Genomic DNA, 12,648 nt, shown 5'->3' with positions numbered 1-12,648 from the left:
AAGACTGCAAATGCAGTTCCTGACTTTTCTTTAAAAAAAAAAAAAAAAAAAACCTTTATGAATGGATTGAGGCAATATTTTGTAGAATACTAAAACATTTTCACAACTGAAGAACCGCATAATGTTGGGGTGTATTTAAAAAAATACATTCATTGCAGGTGAATCAGTCACTGGAAAACCAAATACATATGCAAGTGCAAATCACCTGTAGTGAATAATTTTCATTGCTTTAAAATGGAAATTCGCACATTTGGCCACTAGATGGTGCTAAGTATCATAGGAATTTCCTTTTATACAGTATTCTATGTTTTAAATCATCAAAAACCTTTTGACCAGCACAGGAAATAGCCTAATACCAATCATTTTTGCCACATTATACAGAACAAATGTATATGTAATTTCACTGGCTAAATTGCTATGCAGATTTTCTAATAAATATACCTCTTTGTGGTATTGCTCAGCATTTGACATATTCCCTCTTTCATTGTTGGAAGCAATGTTCAGTTCTACAACCCTGGTAAAAATAGTATAAGGCTAACCAGTATAAATTCTACAGATTTTGCTAGCAATTATTCAGTGTTAAAACAAGGGCCCTGCCTATTTTAAATCTCACTGCATGGGGCATAATTATAAAGTAGTGAATGGGACGTTTTACAAACCTTTACTACAGGTAGATCACACTGGTGTATGTATTTTCATTTTTTCACTACAGGTGAATGGTGTATGTGTTTTAATTTACAGTGATTTATTCACCTGCAAAAAAAAAATTTGGTTAATGTGACACTCGCTGTTTTATAAATATGCCTCTGTGTGTACATTGTAAGAAAATGTAGATACCTTACTCAAACCTAATGCTTGGATAGCAGTGAACCTATGGGAATCCATCACATATCAAATTTTTATATGCTATCCCTTTAAATAATAAACAATTTTTTAAATTATTTTGTATTCAGATAATCTGATTGTAGCTCTCCACTCTTTGGGATTGGGTGGTTTTATTTTTAATTTTTTGCCGAGTTTTATATGGTTAAACACATCAGATGTTAACTTTTCATCATGACAATATATAAAATCACATAAGTAATTAAGTAATCTGTGCTTGTCTGCTTTGGGTTACTTTACACCCATGCTATTTACTCTGTGTTTTTAAAAAAATGTACTGTATAACATTTTTGATTAAATATTTGCTCAGCATGCATTTGCCAGGGTGCTAATGTTCTGAAATTAAGAGTTTAATTAGATATTTACAAGCATGTGGTCAGTCAAACATCTGCTTAACTTCTTTCACTTACTGCAGTTGGCTAGATTTCCATGGGAAATGTGGGCTATACTGTATATCGTATTTTTATCTGAAATTAAATATCTAGAATATTTCCAGCATGTTTTAAAACATTTGTTTTCATCTAACTAATGCTTATAACATGGAGCCCTGCATAATTGTTACAGTAAACAAAATTGAACATCTATATCAAGGAAAATATCCACAAGCAGCGCTAAAGTGACTTTTGTATAAAGCCACTAAGATATAATGTTACACTCAGTCCAACAAATGTCCGTGGGATATCCAATAAACCTTATCTCAGCGTAAATGTCCCCATAAGATCCAAGGATGGGATGGTCACCAGTGCCGGAACCGGAAAAAATATTAATCCCTTCACCTCAACTCACCTTGTGGCACTGGTGACCATCCCATCCTTGAATCTTAGGGGGACATTTATGCTGATATAAGGTTTATTGGATATCCCACGGACATTTGTTGGACTGAGTGTTACATTATATCTTAGTGGCTTTATACAAAAGTCACTTTAGCGCTGCTTGTGGATATTTTCCTTGATATATGTGTTAAGGTGATATGCATTTTTGTTTTATGTTATATGTTTTAAGGCAGCAACTGTTCGTTATATACATATAGGACTTATATATGTCCAAGGTGTTGAAGCGCTGGGTGATTGAGATTTGTTTGCTGTTACTTTTTCTCAGTCCTTGTCGTAATATTGAACATCATTCTTTTCTGACTTAGAAACCGTACATTTTATAACTGTAATGTTTAGGTGTGTTGGTAATACTGGATTTTAAAGTAATTTCATAGAAGGATCAGTTAGGGTTGGATCTTCACAGACTATCACTATAGGTTTGTTCCTAGATAAGCCAGCAGCATGGAGTCTTTTTCTCATTTCTTTCAATTGTTTTTTTTATTGAAAATCATAGTATAACAAAGCACAAAATGACATTTGACAATATCGAGGCATAAATGACAATATAAAGAGAGCCGAACATGACATTGAGAATTCACGGGCTGTTTTAGTAAGCTGGCAAAAGAGATGTAATTCAGTGTTTAGGTAGACCAGTTCTTTTAACCATAACCATGAAGTAAGGATCACAGTGTGCTTATTGCATATATGTCCAAGATTAGAGGAAGAGGTAAAATAATAAAAAAGGAAGAAAAAAAAAAAGAAGAAGGTACAGAAAGAATATCAAACTATACCACCAAACTTTTTCCAACGGTAATCAGTAAATTAGAATAATGTTTTTTCAGGGAGGAGACTCTGGAAATCTTGCGACCCATAATTGCCATTTGTCTAAGAATTGGGGGGATTAAGTTAGAGGAGTAAGCAAAAATATTTTCATAAAAGGTATTGAGATTCCACTCTATTGACCACATCTGTTACATTGGGTGCCTTTGACGTTTTCCACAGTGAAGTAATGGTTAAACGTGCTGCTATAAGTACATGGGTCACTAGATATTGGTATTGAGTAGGTATGATCTCAAGTCCAAGGTTGAGTAATGCTAAATCTGGCTTGGGGAGGGAGATCATTCCAGTAACAGATGCTATCAAAGAGAACACTAAGTTCTGGAAGCTTCTCAAACATTTGCAATCCTACATTAAATGGATTAGGGTACCGTTTGCACCACATTCTCTCCAGCATAATTTGGGAGAGTCTTTAAAGATGCTGGATAGCCCAATGGGAGTCAAATAACTTCTATTCAGAAATGTCATGGCTAGGTCCCAGTGATCTGTACAATGAGAGTATTTGTAATTAGACTGGATTGCCTTATTCCTTTCTGATAAAGTGTATGTCGTATTGAGACCCTTTTCCCAATTTAGCATATTAGAAGATTTTGAGGGTTTGTGGTTGCTTTGTAGTCTAAGATAGAACCATGAGAGACCTTTAGGTTTATGGACTTTCTCCTTTCTACCATGGGCAAAACAAGCAAGCTACAGAGATCATGTGCATGCATGTTTATAAAAGGATATTTCAGCAGTTGGGTTATGTTTGAATATTGTAATGATATGGATGTTTATGAGAATCTGTTTATGAGATTTAAATCCTGCTAGATGTGAAATGGGTCATTCTCGGTCCTCTAGCCATGTATTGATTACAGGACATTGAAGCACCTAGAAAGCTTCCCTATGAGTAAGGTGCGCTGGGCTTTATATGTTGCCTGGGACTCCGATACTAATTGATCTCATTATCTATGTATTCTCTTATACTTTTGCATTCAGGTGAATTTGGCTCTGTGATGGAGGGTGAGCTGCAATATCCCAATGATGCAAATCAAAAAGTAGCTGTGAAAACCATGAAATGTAAGAAAACATTTTTGTACATATGATTTGCACCACAGTAGTAAAAATTTTGGTTCATTAAAAATAGTTTTAAATTATCAGTCAGCAAACAAAATTGACATACACAAAGCTAAACTTCATAGTTTGCAGCTGTATTTTGTGATGATCCCGGGCTCTTATTAACTATATTCTTTGATAACAGTGCCTAGGTATATAATAAGTATGTGAACATAAAAGTATTTTCTAACTGATAAACAAATTATACCTCCATATGTGCAATGGCCATGCAAAAGAAACTGAAAGAAATACATTTAGAGCAAACTTGTCACTGTGCCTATTTAGGGAAACATGACAGACTCTCCCGTACACCTGTTTGCCTGCCCTGATTTAAAAGCCCCATTTAGGCTTTATGGGGTTGATTTAATAAAGGCAAGTAGACAATGCAGTTTGCAGGTGCACTCTGCAAGAGCCGTTGCTCCACAGCTTAGTAAATAAGGTAAAGCTTCACTTTACAAGAAATACCTGTGACAAACTCACTCAGGACAGGGGCTTTTGAAGGGGACTGCAGACTAGCCTCTTGCTTACTGAGTATGGGCCCCGACTTGTGAGGGAACACTGCTCTTTGTGGGGTGTATGCTGGGATGATCCTTGGAGAAATGTTACTTTGGTTTCAAGACCACATCTCCCTAAGACACACAGACTCTGGGACTCTAGGCCTAAGATTCATGTTAAAGGCCTGGCTGCCTATAGCCAAAAGGGGACTTCTTCGCACAGTCAGACTCATGGCAGATGCTAATGTCATCAGCTTACCCATCTGTCTTCCACACGTTGATTGCAGTGCTGTATTTTGGCCTAGGCCAACAAGGCCCAGGCCTAGGGCGACACTTTGCAGGGGGGCAGCAAATAAGCCACCCCCCTCCACTTGAGACTCTATTGACCACTAGAGCCGCCTCTCTCATTCCCCCCTCTCTCTCGCTCTCATCCCCCCTCTCTCACCAACCCGCTCTCTTGCTCTCACCCCCCCCCCTCACCTCTCTCTCTCTCACCACTTCTCTCTCTCACCCCCCCTCTCTCTCTCATCCCCCTCTCTCTCTCACCCCCCTCTCTCTCTTTCATTCCCCCTCACCCGCCCCCCTCTCTCTCTCCCTCACCCACCCACCTCTCGTGAGATCTCAGGGGTTCATGCTGGGACTTGTAGTCCTTCAATTTTGGAGGGAGCCACATTCGTTAAAAAATAAGGAGTGGGGCAAATTTACATAGGAGGGGGGAGGGGGGGCGCCCAATTTTAGTCTTGCCTAGGGTAGCACAAAACCAAAATACACCACTGGTTGATTGTGCTTATTACCTCACCTTTGTCTACTGTGGAAATGTGTTTACACATTATTATAATGTGTATTTTACTTCATGAGCTTGATGACGGCAAGTCTGCTAGTTATTTAGCTCAAGTTAATTAAATCACTTTCATCTATTAGTTGCTAGTGGGAAAGTAGAATACTATTTGTGTTGGTTGTTCCTTAGATATGTTAATTATATTTCTGTACACAATTTCATCTGCATAGGATAATTTAATCAGGCACCTGTCCTGGTGGGATATATATTTGGTGTGAGTTTGTTCAATAAATATTCCAGATCTTGCACAAGCTATTCTTGGCTAGTTTTGTATAGGGGCGGCTAGAACAAGACTGAAGGAACAAGTATTCTGACAGAAGCACACAAACACATTTTGGGGTCGCGGTTCCATTACAATACCCAATCACATTAAAGGAAAATACAAACAAAACATAATTTTTGCTTGCACATGATTGAATAATGAAAGTCAGCAGAGCGTCCCCTCATTTACTAAGCTCTGGAGCAACTGCACTTGCAAAGTGCACAGTCTATTTGCCTTTAGTGGATGAACCCTATATTGGAGCTTTCACAGAGTTAACTACCTTCCCCTCTATCTCCGTGTGACAGTGTTCAGGCCTGGTGGTTGGCCACTCAGGGCTTATCACGCCTTTATTGGAAGGCAAGAAAGTTACATGTTCTTCCATGCTCAAAAATAGTGGGATTTTCCAAAGGCTCAAGTAGTTGAGGAGGGAGCATGGCAAAAGTATTATCAGCAGATGAGGAGGAAAGGGTTGTGAAGGAAACCTAAACAGAATGGGCAAGGTCAAAGGTCATGGCTGCTCAACCTGTGGCCCTCCAGCTGTTGTGGAACTATAAGTACCATCATGCCTCTGCCTTTGGAATTCATGCTTGTAACGGTCATCAGCTTGCAATGTCTCATGGGACTTGTAGTTCTGCAACAGCTAGCGGGCCCCCAGTTTAACACCAATGTCATAGGTGAACATCAGAAAAAGTCCTGCCCTTTGTCCCCCACCTCTAGGATGAGGCACCAGAAACAGTTGCTACCCATTCATTCCCTGCTGTTGCCTAACTCATTAAATATTGAATTCTTTGACAAATCTGTCCTTAGTGTTTATAATATTATAATAAATGTTTGTTTATTTTTTCCAGTGGACAATTTTTCACATAGAGAAATTGAAGAGTTCCTTAGTGAGGCTGCATGTATGAAAGACTTCAATCACCCTAATGTTATTAGTCTGCTGGGTAAGATTTAAACATATTCATATAAAAAAAGTCCATATTTAAATAAACCGCTATTAAAGGAGATATTATTTTTATAATGTCATCCATCAGTGTTGGAAAAAAAGTTTTTTTTTTTTACAAGTAAAAGTTATTTAAAGTTTGTTTAGCTAAAAATAATATTTTTCCTACAACTTTAGTGACCAAACTTACCTGTAATTAAGTATGTCACACATCAGGCAGGCTGCTCTTTCCTGTAGAAATATGGGCAGGGTATCCAGTCCTCTTCCTTGTATTGAACTTCTGATGCTAAGGGATTTAAAAGCTTTGGGTCTTCAGGCTGAACTAAGTAGAAGAAGCTCTTGACTGGCATCCGCTCCCTCCTCCCGTCTCCTATATCCAGAGAGGCTAACACATTTTTTACATTAAATGTAATATGATCTCTGAATGAGGGAGAGTCGGATGAATGACAAGATTCTCTCCCATATTCAGAGATCTTGATACATGCAGTGTAAACAATGCACAGGCTTTTCTCCCTGACATAAGCTACCTCTATTGACCTGGCAAACCAAAACTTTTAATTCCTCCAGCACTGAAAGTTTAGCACCAGGAAGAGCACAGGGCACTCTCCCAGAACATCTCCCAGAACATGGGACATACTTCATTGTTGGTACGTTAGGTCACTAAAGTCTTAGCCTCCGTTCACACTAGGTCACTCCGACTTAGGTGGCGACCTGTGAAGTCACGTGCAGTGCGACTTCGGCGCGACTTGCACGGAGTTCATAAAATTAATGTCTATGCAAGTCGCCTCCAGGTTGCCCCGAAGTATAACAGGACCCTTCTTCTAAGTCGGAGCGACTTGTGTCGCTCATATTAGAACGGCTCCTGTACTACACAGTGGGAGCGTGAGGACCGTGACTTGTCAGGCTGACAAGTCGCCTGACAAGTCGGATCAATGTGAATGCGGTGTTAGGGGAAACAAATATTTTTAGCTAAACTTCAGCTTTAATCAAATGTTTTCTTTTTTTTAATAATGTTTTTTTTTTTTTTTTTTTTGACAGCTTTTTTTTTGGCAGGCAACTGGTTCATTTTTAAGAAAAAATGATGTGATCACCACAATTGACTGTCATGGGGATCACACGATTGGGAGCCATGCTGATTGATTCCCAATTGCTAGTCTGACAGCTCCCAGAATTGAAATAGGAGGAAGTTTAATCACTTTACCACCGGAGGATTTTGCTGTCTTCCGTCCGGGCCACTTTTTGCAATTCGGCACTGTGCGACTTTAACTGACAATTGCACGGTCGTGCGATGCCGTACCCAAACAAAATTTACATCCTTTTTTTTCCCACAAACAGAGCTTTCTTTTGGTGGTATTTGATCACCTGTGCGATTTTTACTTTTTGCGCTATAAACAAAAAAAGAGCGTTTATTTTGAAAAAATAACAATATTTTTCACATTTTTTTATATGAAATTCCCCCCCAAAAAATGTAAAAATCAAAATTTTTTTTAATTTTTGGCCAATTTGTTTTTTGCTACATATTTTTGGTAAAAAAAATCACAATAAGCGTATTTTTATTGGTTTGCGCAAAAGTTATTGCGTTTACTAACAAAGGGAAAGATTTCTGTCATTTTTGGTGTTTTTTTTAAACGCGTAATGGCGGCGATTTGCGATTTTTTTTGCGGGACTGCGACATTGCGGCAGACAGATCGGACCCTTGACTGACATTTTTGACACTTTTGGGGGTACCAGTGACATTACTACAGTAATCAGTGCTATAAATATGCACTGTTACTGTAATAATGACACTGGCAGGGAAGGGGTTAATTTTATTGGAGAGGGAGGGGTTAACGTATGCCTGGTGCTTACTAACGTGTGTGGGGGGAGGTGACTGAGTGACACAAGGACAGATCCAGGGTTCAGCTATGCTGAACCCTGCAATCTGACCCTGCCTGTCACTTCAGAGATCCGCCCACTGTGTTTACACACAGTGGGCGGATCTCCAGACTCGATCCCCGACGATTGGGCAAGAGCAGCGGCGATTGCCGCTGCTCCTCCCCTGGCCCGACTCCCGCTGTGACTGAAAACAGCGGGAGCGAGCCTCCGGCGGCGCGCGCGCGCCGCCCACAAGGGGCGGAGTCCAGCGACGTAGGTCTACGTCGCTGGACGGGAACGAGCCACTTTGCTGCAGTAGCAGAAAAGTGAGCGGGGCTAAAGCAGTTAATGTTTTCTCTGCATGGACTCATACACCTTAGATTGTGATTGCAAACAGGTTATAAGGGACCTTTGATATGGCATAAAAATGATTGTAATGGGTGTAACTCGAGTGCTGATTTTTAGACAGAGGAAGGAGGTGCAGGTAGGAAGGGGAGCTGCGCGCATAGCTTGTTGTCATTTTCCAGTTATGCTGTGCAGTCATTAATCACAGCAGGTATAGTAGTTCACAAGAGAATGTACATGACTTTATATATATTTTGGCAGGAAAAACATTTCCTGAAGTTTTACCTTTAGCTGCTTGGCTGGAGTTTTTCCTTTATGACTTGAGTTGGGGAAATCAAATTAAATGAACTGTACAAATGTTTCGACTTTAGGTCTCATTCGTTAATTTAGTGTCAGTGCTGCTTCTGTCCTTTATATGAAATGATCCAAGACAACTGGACTAGCAATTGAGCTTAAATAGTATTATTAGAAAGAATAGGACAACCCTTTTATTTTTCTGAAAGAACGTATCATGCCATATGAAAAACGAATGGATCATCTTTAAAGTGAACCATGCCCTTGCTTGTCTTGCTATCCAATCAAACAATTCCTGTGCATGGAGGTGAGTGTAAGCTATTTCCCAGATAGAAAGCATATGTGCTGGAAGTTTGAAAATTACTTCCTAAACTGTTGCTAGACTTGCCAGGCTTCACAAATTTGTTGCACAATTGCAGCAAGTCCACATTGCATGACTCCAGATCAACTTTCTTTGCAAGTGTTCTGCAAGTCTGCTGCATGTTCTGGTTCAGTTGTGTTGTGCAATAGTCATCCCACCACAGGGGTCACTGTGGCTAAATTTTTAATGCTGTAGACTTGAAGAGCTCTTGCTGTAGACTCCCCACTGCAACTTTTCACTTTCCAGAGACTTGCCACACAAATTTGCTACAAATTGGAAAAGTGTCAACTAGAACTTCAAGTGCTCTGCAAGTGTATAACTTGCCAGTGAAAATGTGCAGCAAGTTACCAGGCTTACAATTCAACACTGCCACAAATTTTTGGCAAGTTATCCTTGCTATCCGGGTTATTGTTCCTGCTCTCTTATGTCACAGCATTCTAACAATCCCTAGATACCACCTGTAAAAACCAAGACAGAAAATCTGACTTTTGAGGGTGAAGTCAATTTTTACAGACTGTCGATACAATTACATCGTTCCTCCTTTGCCAGCTGAATGGCCCGACTGGCTGAAACTACTATATTTTTTTTCTATTTATTTATGTGCCTATTATGTTGAGACATAATACAGCGCTCTATAGGCCCAATTTGTCATAAATTATTTTTAATAAACAGTGGGGTTAGCTTCCTCAAATTTACTAAACACAAATAAAGCACACCCCGCATATAAAGCTTAGGAGTATGCACACATAATATATGTACTAACGTCAAATTTTCATGATCTCTCAGTGAAACTGACTATAACAAAGCCTTCATCTCCTCTGCTCATCACTGCAAGGATTTTTTTTAATGGAACAAAATAATTCAATCCTAGATGTGGGGAAAAAATTATTTTTTATAATATTTTACTGCTATTTTAACTATTTCATCTATTCTGCTGTGTTTGTGAGGGTTTCATAGTCATATCATAGTATTCATACATCCAGTTTATACTTTTTTTAGTAATTTTATTTTTGGCTTTATTAATAAATGTAACAGCATGTATTTTAAATTTACTGTATATAAATATATAGAAATTGTCTTTTCTACCAGGAGATTGCTTGTGTGTTTGAACTCATAATAACATCCATAGAAATTCATAAGCAAGTAAGGAAGACTTCAATAAATTAGGCTTTCTGTATGTTTCCAATTCAGGGGTCTGTCTAGAAGTGGGTCCCAGAAGAATTCCCAAACCCATGGTTATTCTGCCCTTCATGAAATATGGAGACTTGCACAGTTTTCTTCTCTCCTCCAGAATTGGATGTGGTCCTCAGGTAAACTGTAAAGAACATTATATTTGGATGGGCTAACTTTTCTCAGCAATTGTTATAATATATTGAGAATAATAGGTTATACTTATTCACCTGAAAGTATGGAATTTCTCCTAGATTAACCACTTTACCACTGGAGGATTTTGCTGTCTTACGTCCAGGCCACTTTTTGTGACTCGGCACTGTGCGACTTTAACTGACAATTGCGCGGTCGTGCGACGCCATACCCAAACGAAATTTACGTCCTTTTTTTCCAACAAACAGAGCTTTCTTTTGGTGGTATTTGATCACCTGTGTGATTTTTACTTTTTCCGCTATAAACAAAAAAAGAGCGTAAATTTTGAAAAAATAACAATATTTTTCACATTTTTTTTATATGAAATTCCCCACCAAAAAAATGTAAAAATCAAAATTTTTTTACATTTTTGGCCAATTTGTTTTCTGCTACCTATGTTTGGTAAAAAAAAATCACAATAAGCGTATTTTGATTGGTTTGCGCAAAAGTTATTGCGTTTACTAACTAAGGGAAAGATTTCTGTCATTTTTGGTGTTTTTTTTTAACGAGTAATGGCGGCGATCTGCGATTTTTTTTGCGGGACTGCGACATTGCGGCGGACAGATCGGACCCTTGACTGACATTTTTGACACTTATAGGGGTACCAGTGACATTACTACAGTAATCAGTGCTATAAATATGCACTGTTACTGTAAAAATGACACTGGCAGGGAAGGGGTTAATTTTATTGGAGAGGGAGGGGTTAATGTATGCCTGGTGCTTACTAAAGTGTGTGGGGGGAGGTGACTGAGTGACACAGGGACAGATCGCAGGTTCAGCTATGCTGAACCCTGCAATCTGTCACTGTCTGGCCCTTAGGAGATCCGCCCGCTTTGTTTACACAAGCGGGCGGATCTCCAAACTCAATTCCCCGACGATCGGGGAAGAGCGGCAGTGATCACCGCCGCTCCTCCCCTGGCCCGACTCCCGCTGTGACTGAATACAGCGGGAGAAAGCCTCCGGCGGCACCCACAAGGGGAGGAGTCTAGTGACGTAGGTCTACGTCACTGGAAGAGAACTAACCACTTTGCCGCAGTAGAGCTCCAGTGAGCGGTCGGCAAGTGGTTAATAAATATTTGGATATGTATTCAGTTTGGGTAATGAGTCAACCATTACTGGTCAAGATGAATGGCCAGCCATGATAAACTTGCTTTACAACCTGGGAGTAGTTTTTGTGTTCAGCAGGCAGCAGTTAGGTAACCCTTTGTTAAATCCCTAGTATCAGTTACAGTTTTCTGTTTTTGTGTTCTTTGAACTGCAGCACCTCAGAAGCAAATACAATAGTAAATACATTACATCTTTTTTGACTTAAAACAAAAAAGGGGCATGTGTACAGGGGCTTTTGGGAATGCAAACATAGCTTGGTGCAGCATAAAAAAAAAGTATACAATCTGCAATCATCCCTAGTAGTTCTATAACAGGAGCTGTATGCAGCTTACAGCATACTGCATTTTCTAATATGCACAAACCCTTAGGCCTCCTTCACACGGGTGTTTACCACATTCGGTCAGGGGCAGGACTCGGACACCCATCCCTAACAGCAGGTAATTGCTTGTGGTACGAATACATGTAAACAGTGACTGCTATTGTCAGCCTATCAATACACCTTCTACAGGCTGATCTTTAAGGCTGGGTTCACAGTATTGCAAACTGGATGCGGGTTTCCCTGCATCCAATTCGCATGACAGGAGAGTGTGCCCGGCTCTCAATGAAGCAGGTTCACACATCTCTGTGGCAGCATCAGAGCGGATTGCACAGGGGTCCTGTGCGTCTTTGGCTCCGTTTCAGGTCTGAATTCAGGTAAAAATTCGGGCCTGATTTGTCCCTGAAATGGAGAACAGGCACGCACCAGACCCCTGCTGTAAGCCGCATCCATATTAAGTGTGAAGCCAGCCTAAAGTTTGTTTATGCTCTTTAGGTGTCCGTTTATGAAACCAAGATGAGCTGCGATCCTGATTACCGGTTTATGAAACAAAGATGATCGGGGGAGAACATGTCCTCCGCTAATCATCTCCACACACAGAGAATATATCACACAGACTTTTCACTCTCCAGTTTTAGTAAATAACTCCCATGGTATTATTATACATTTTTACACAACTTATAAACTTAAATACCTACTACTACTGCTCCAAACTGGTCTGTGGATACTTTGCTGTTCCATTCAAACTAGGGTGATTCCTCTGCCAATTATATTCTGTAGAAATAAGGGATCCACGTGTGTAGAGATTAGTATAAATATTTTAAAAATGAGGTTGGCAACAACAGAATGGTA

The 12,648-nt window shown here is 39.6% G+C and overlaps 1 protein-coding gene across 2 annotated transcripts in view; it reads left to right on the top strand.

The window, feature by feature from the left end:
• The window catches only part of MERTK (MER proto-oncogene, tyrosine kinase), a 171,426-nt gene that overhangs the window by 145,622 nt on the left and 13,156 nt on the right, over window positions 1-12,648 (top strand). For both annotated transcript variants that reach the window (XM_082251929.1, XM_082251928.1), the window contains exons 13-15: window positions 3,507-3,587; window positions 6,066-6,158; window positions 10,203-10,321. In XM_082251929.1, coding sequence (XP_082108055.1) covers window positions 3,507-3,587; window positions 6,066-6,158; window positions 10,203-10,321 — 293 coding nt within the window. The remainder of the gene's footprint in view (window positions 1-3,506; window positions 3,588-6,065; window positions 6,159-10,202; window positions 10,322-12,648) is intronic.

This window comes from Pelophylax lessonae (assembly GCF_965119305.1).
Source record: "Pelophylax lessonae genome assembly, chromosome: 3".
Lineage (NCBI taxonomy): Eukaryota > Metazoa > Chordata > Amphibia > Anura > Ranidae > Pelophylax > Pelophylax lessonae.
This window is presented reverse-complemented; position numbering and strand designations above follow the sequence as displayed.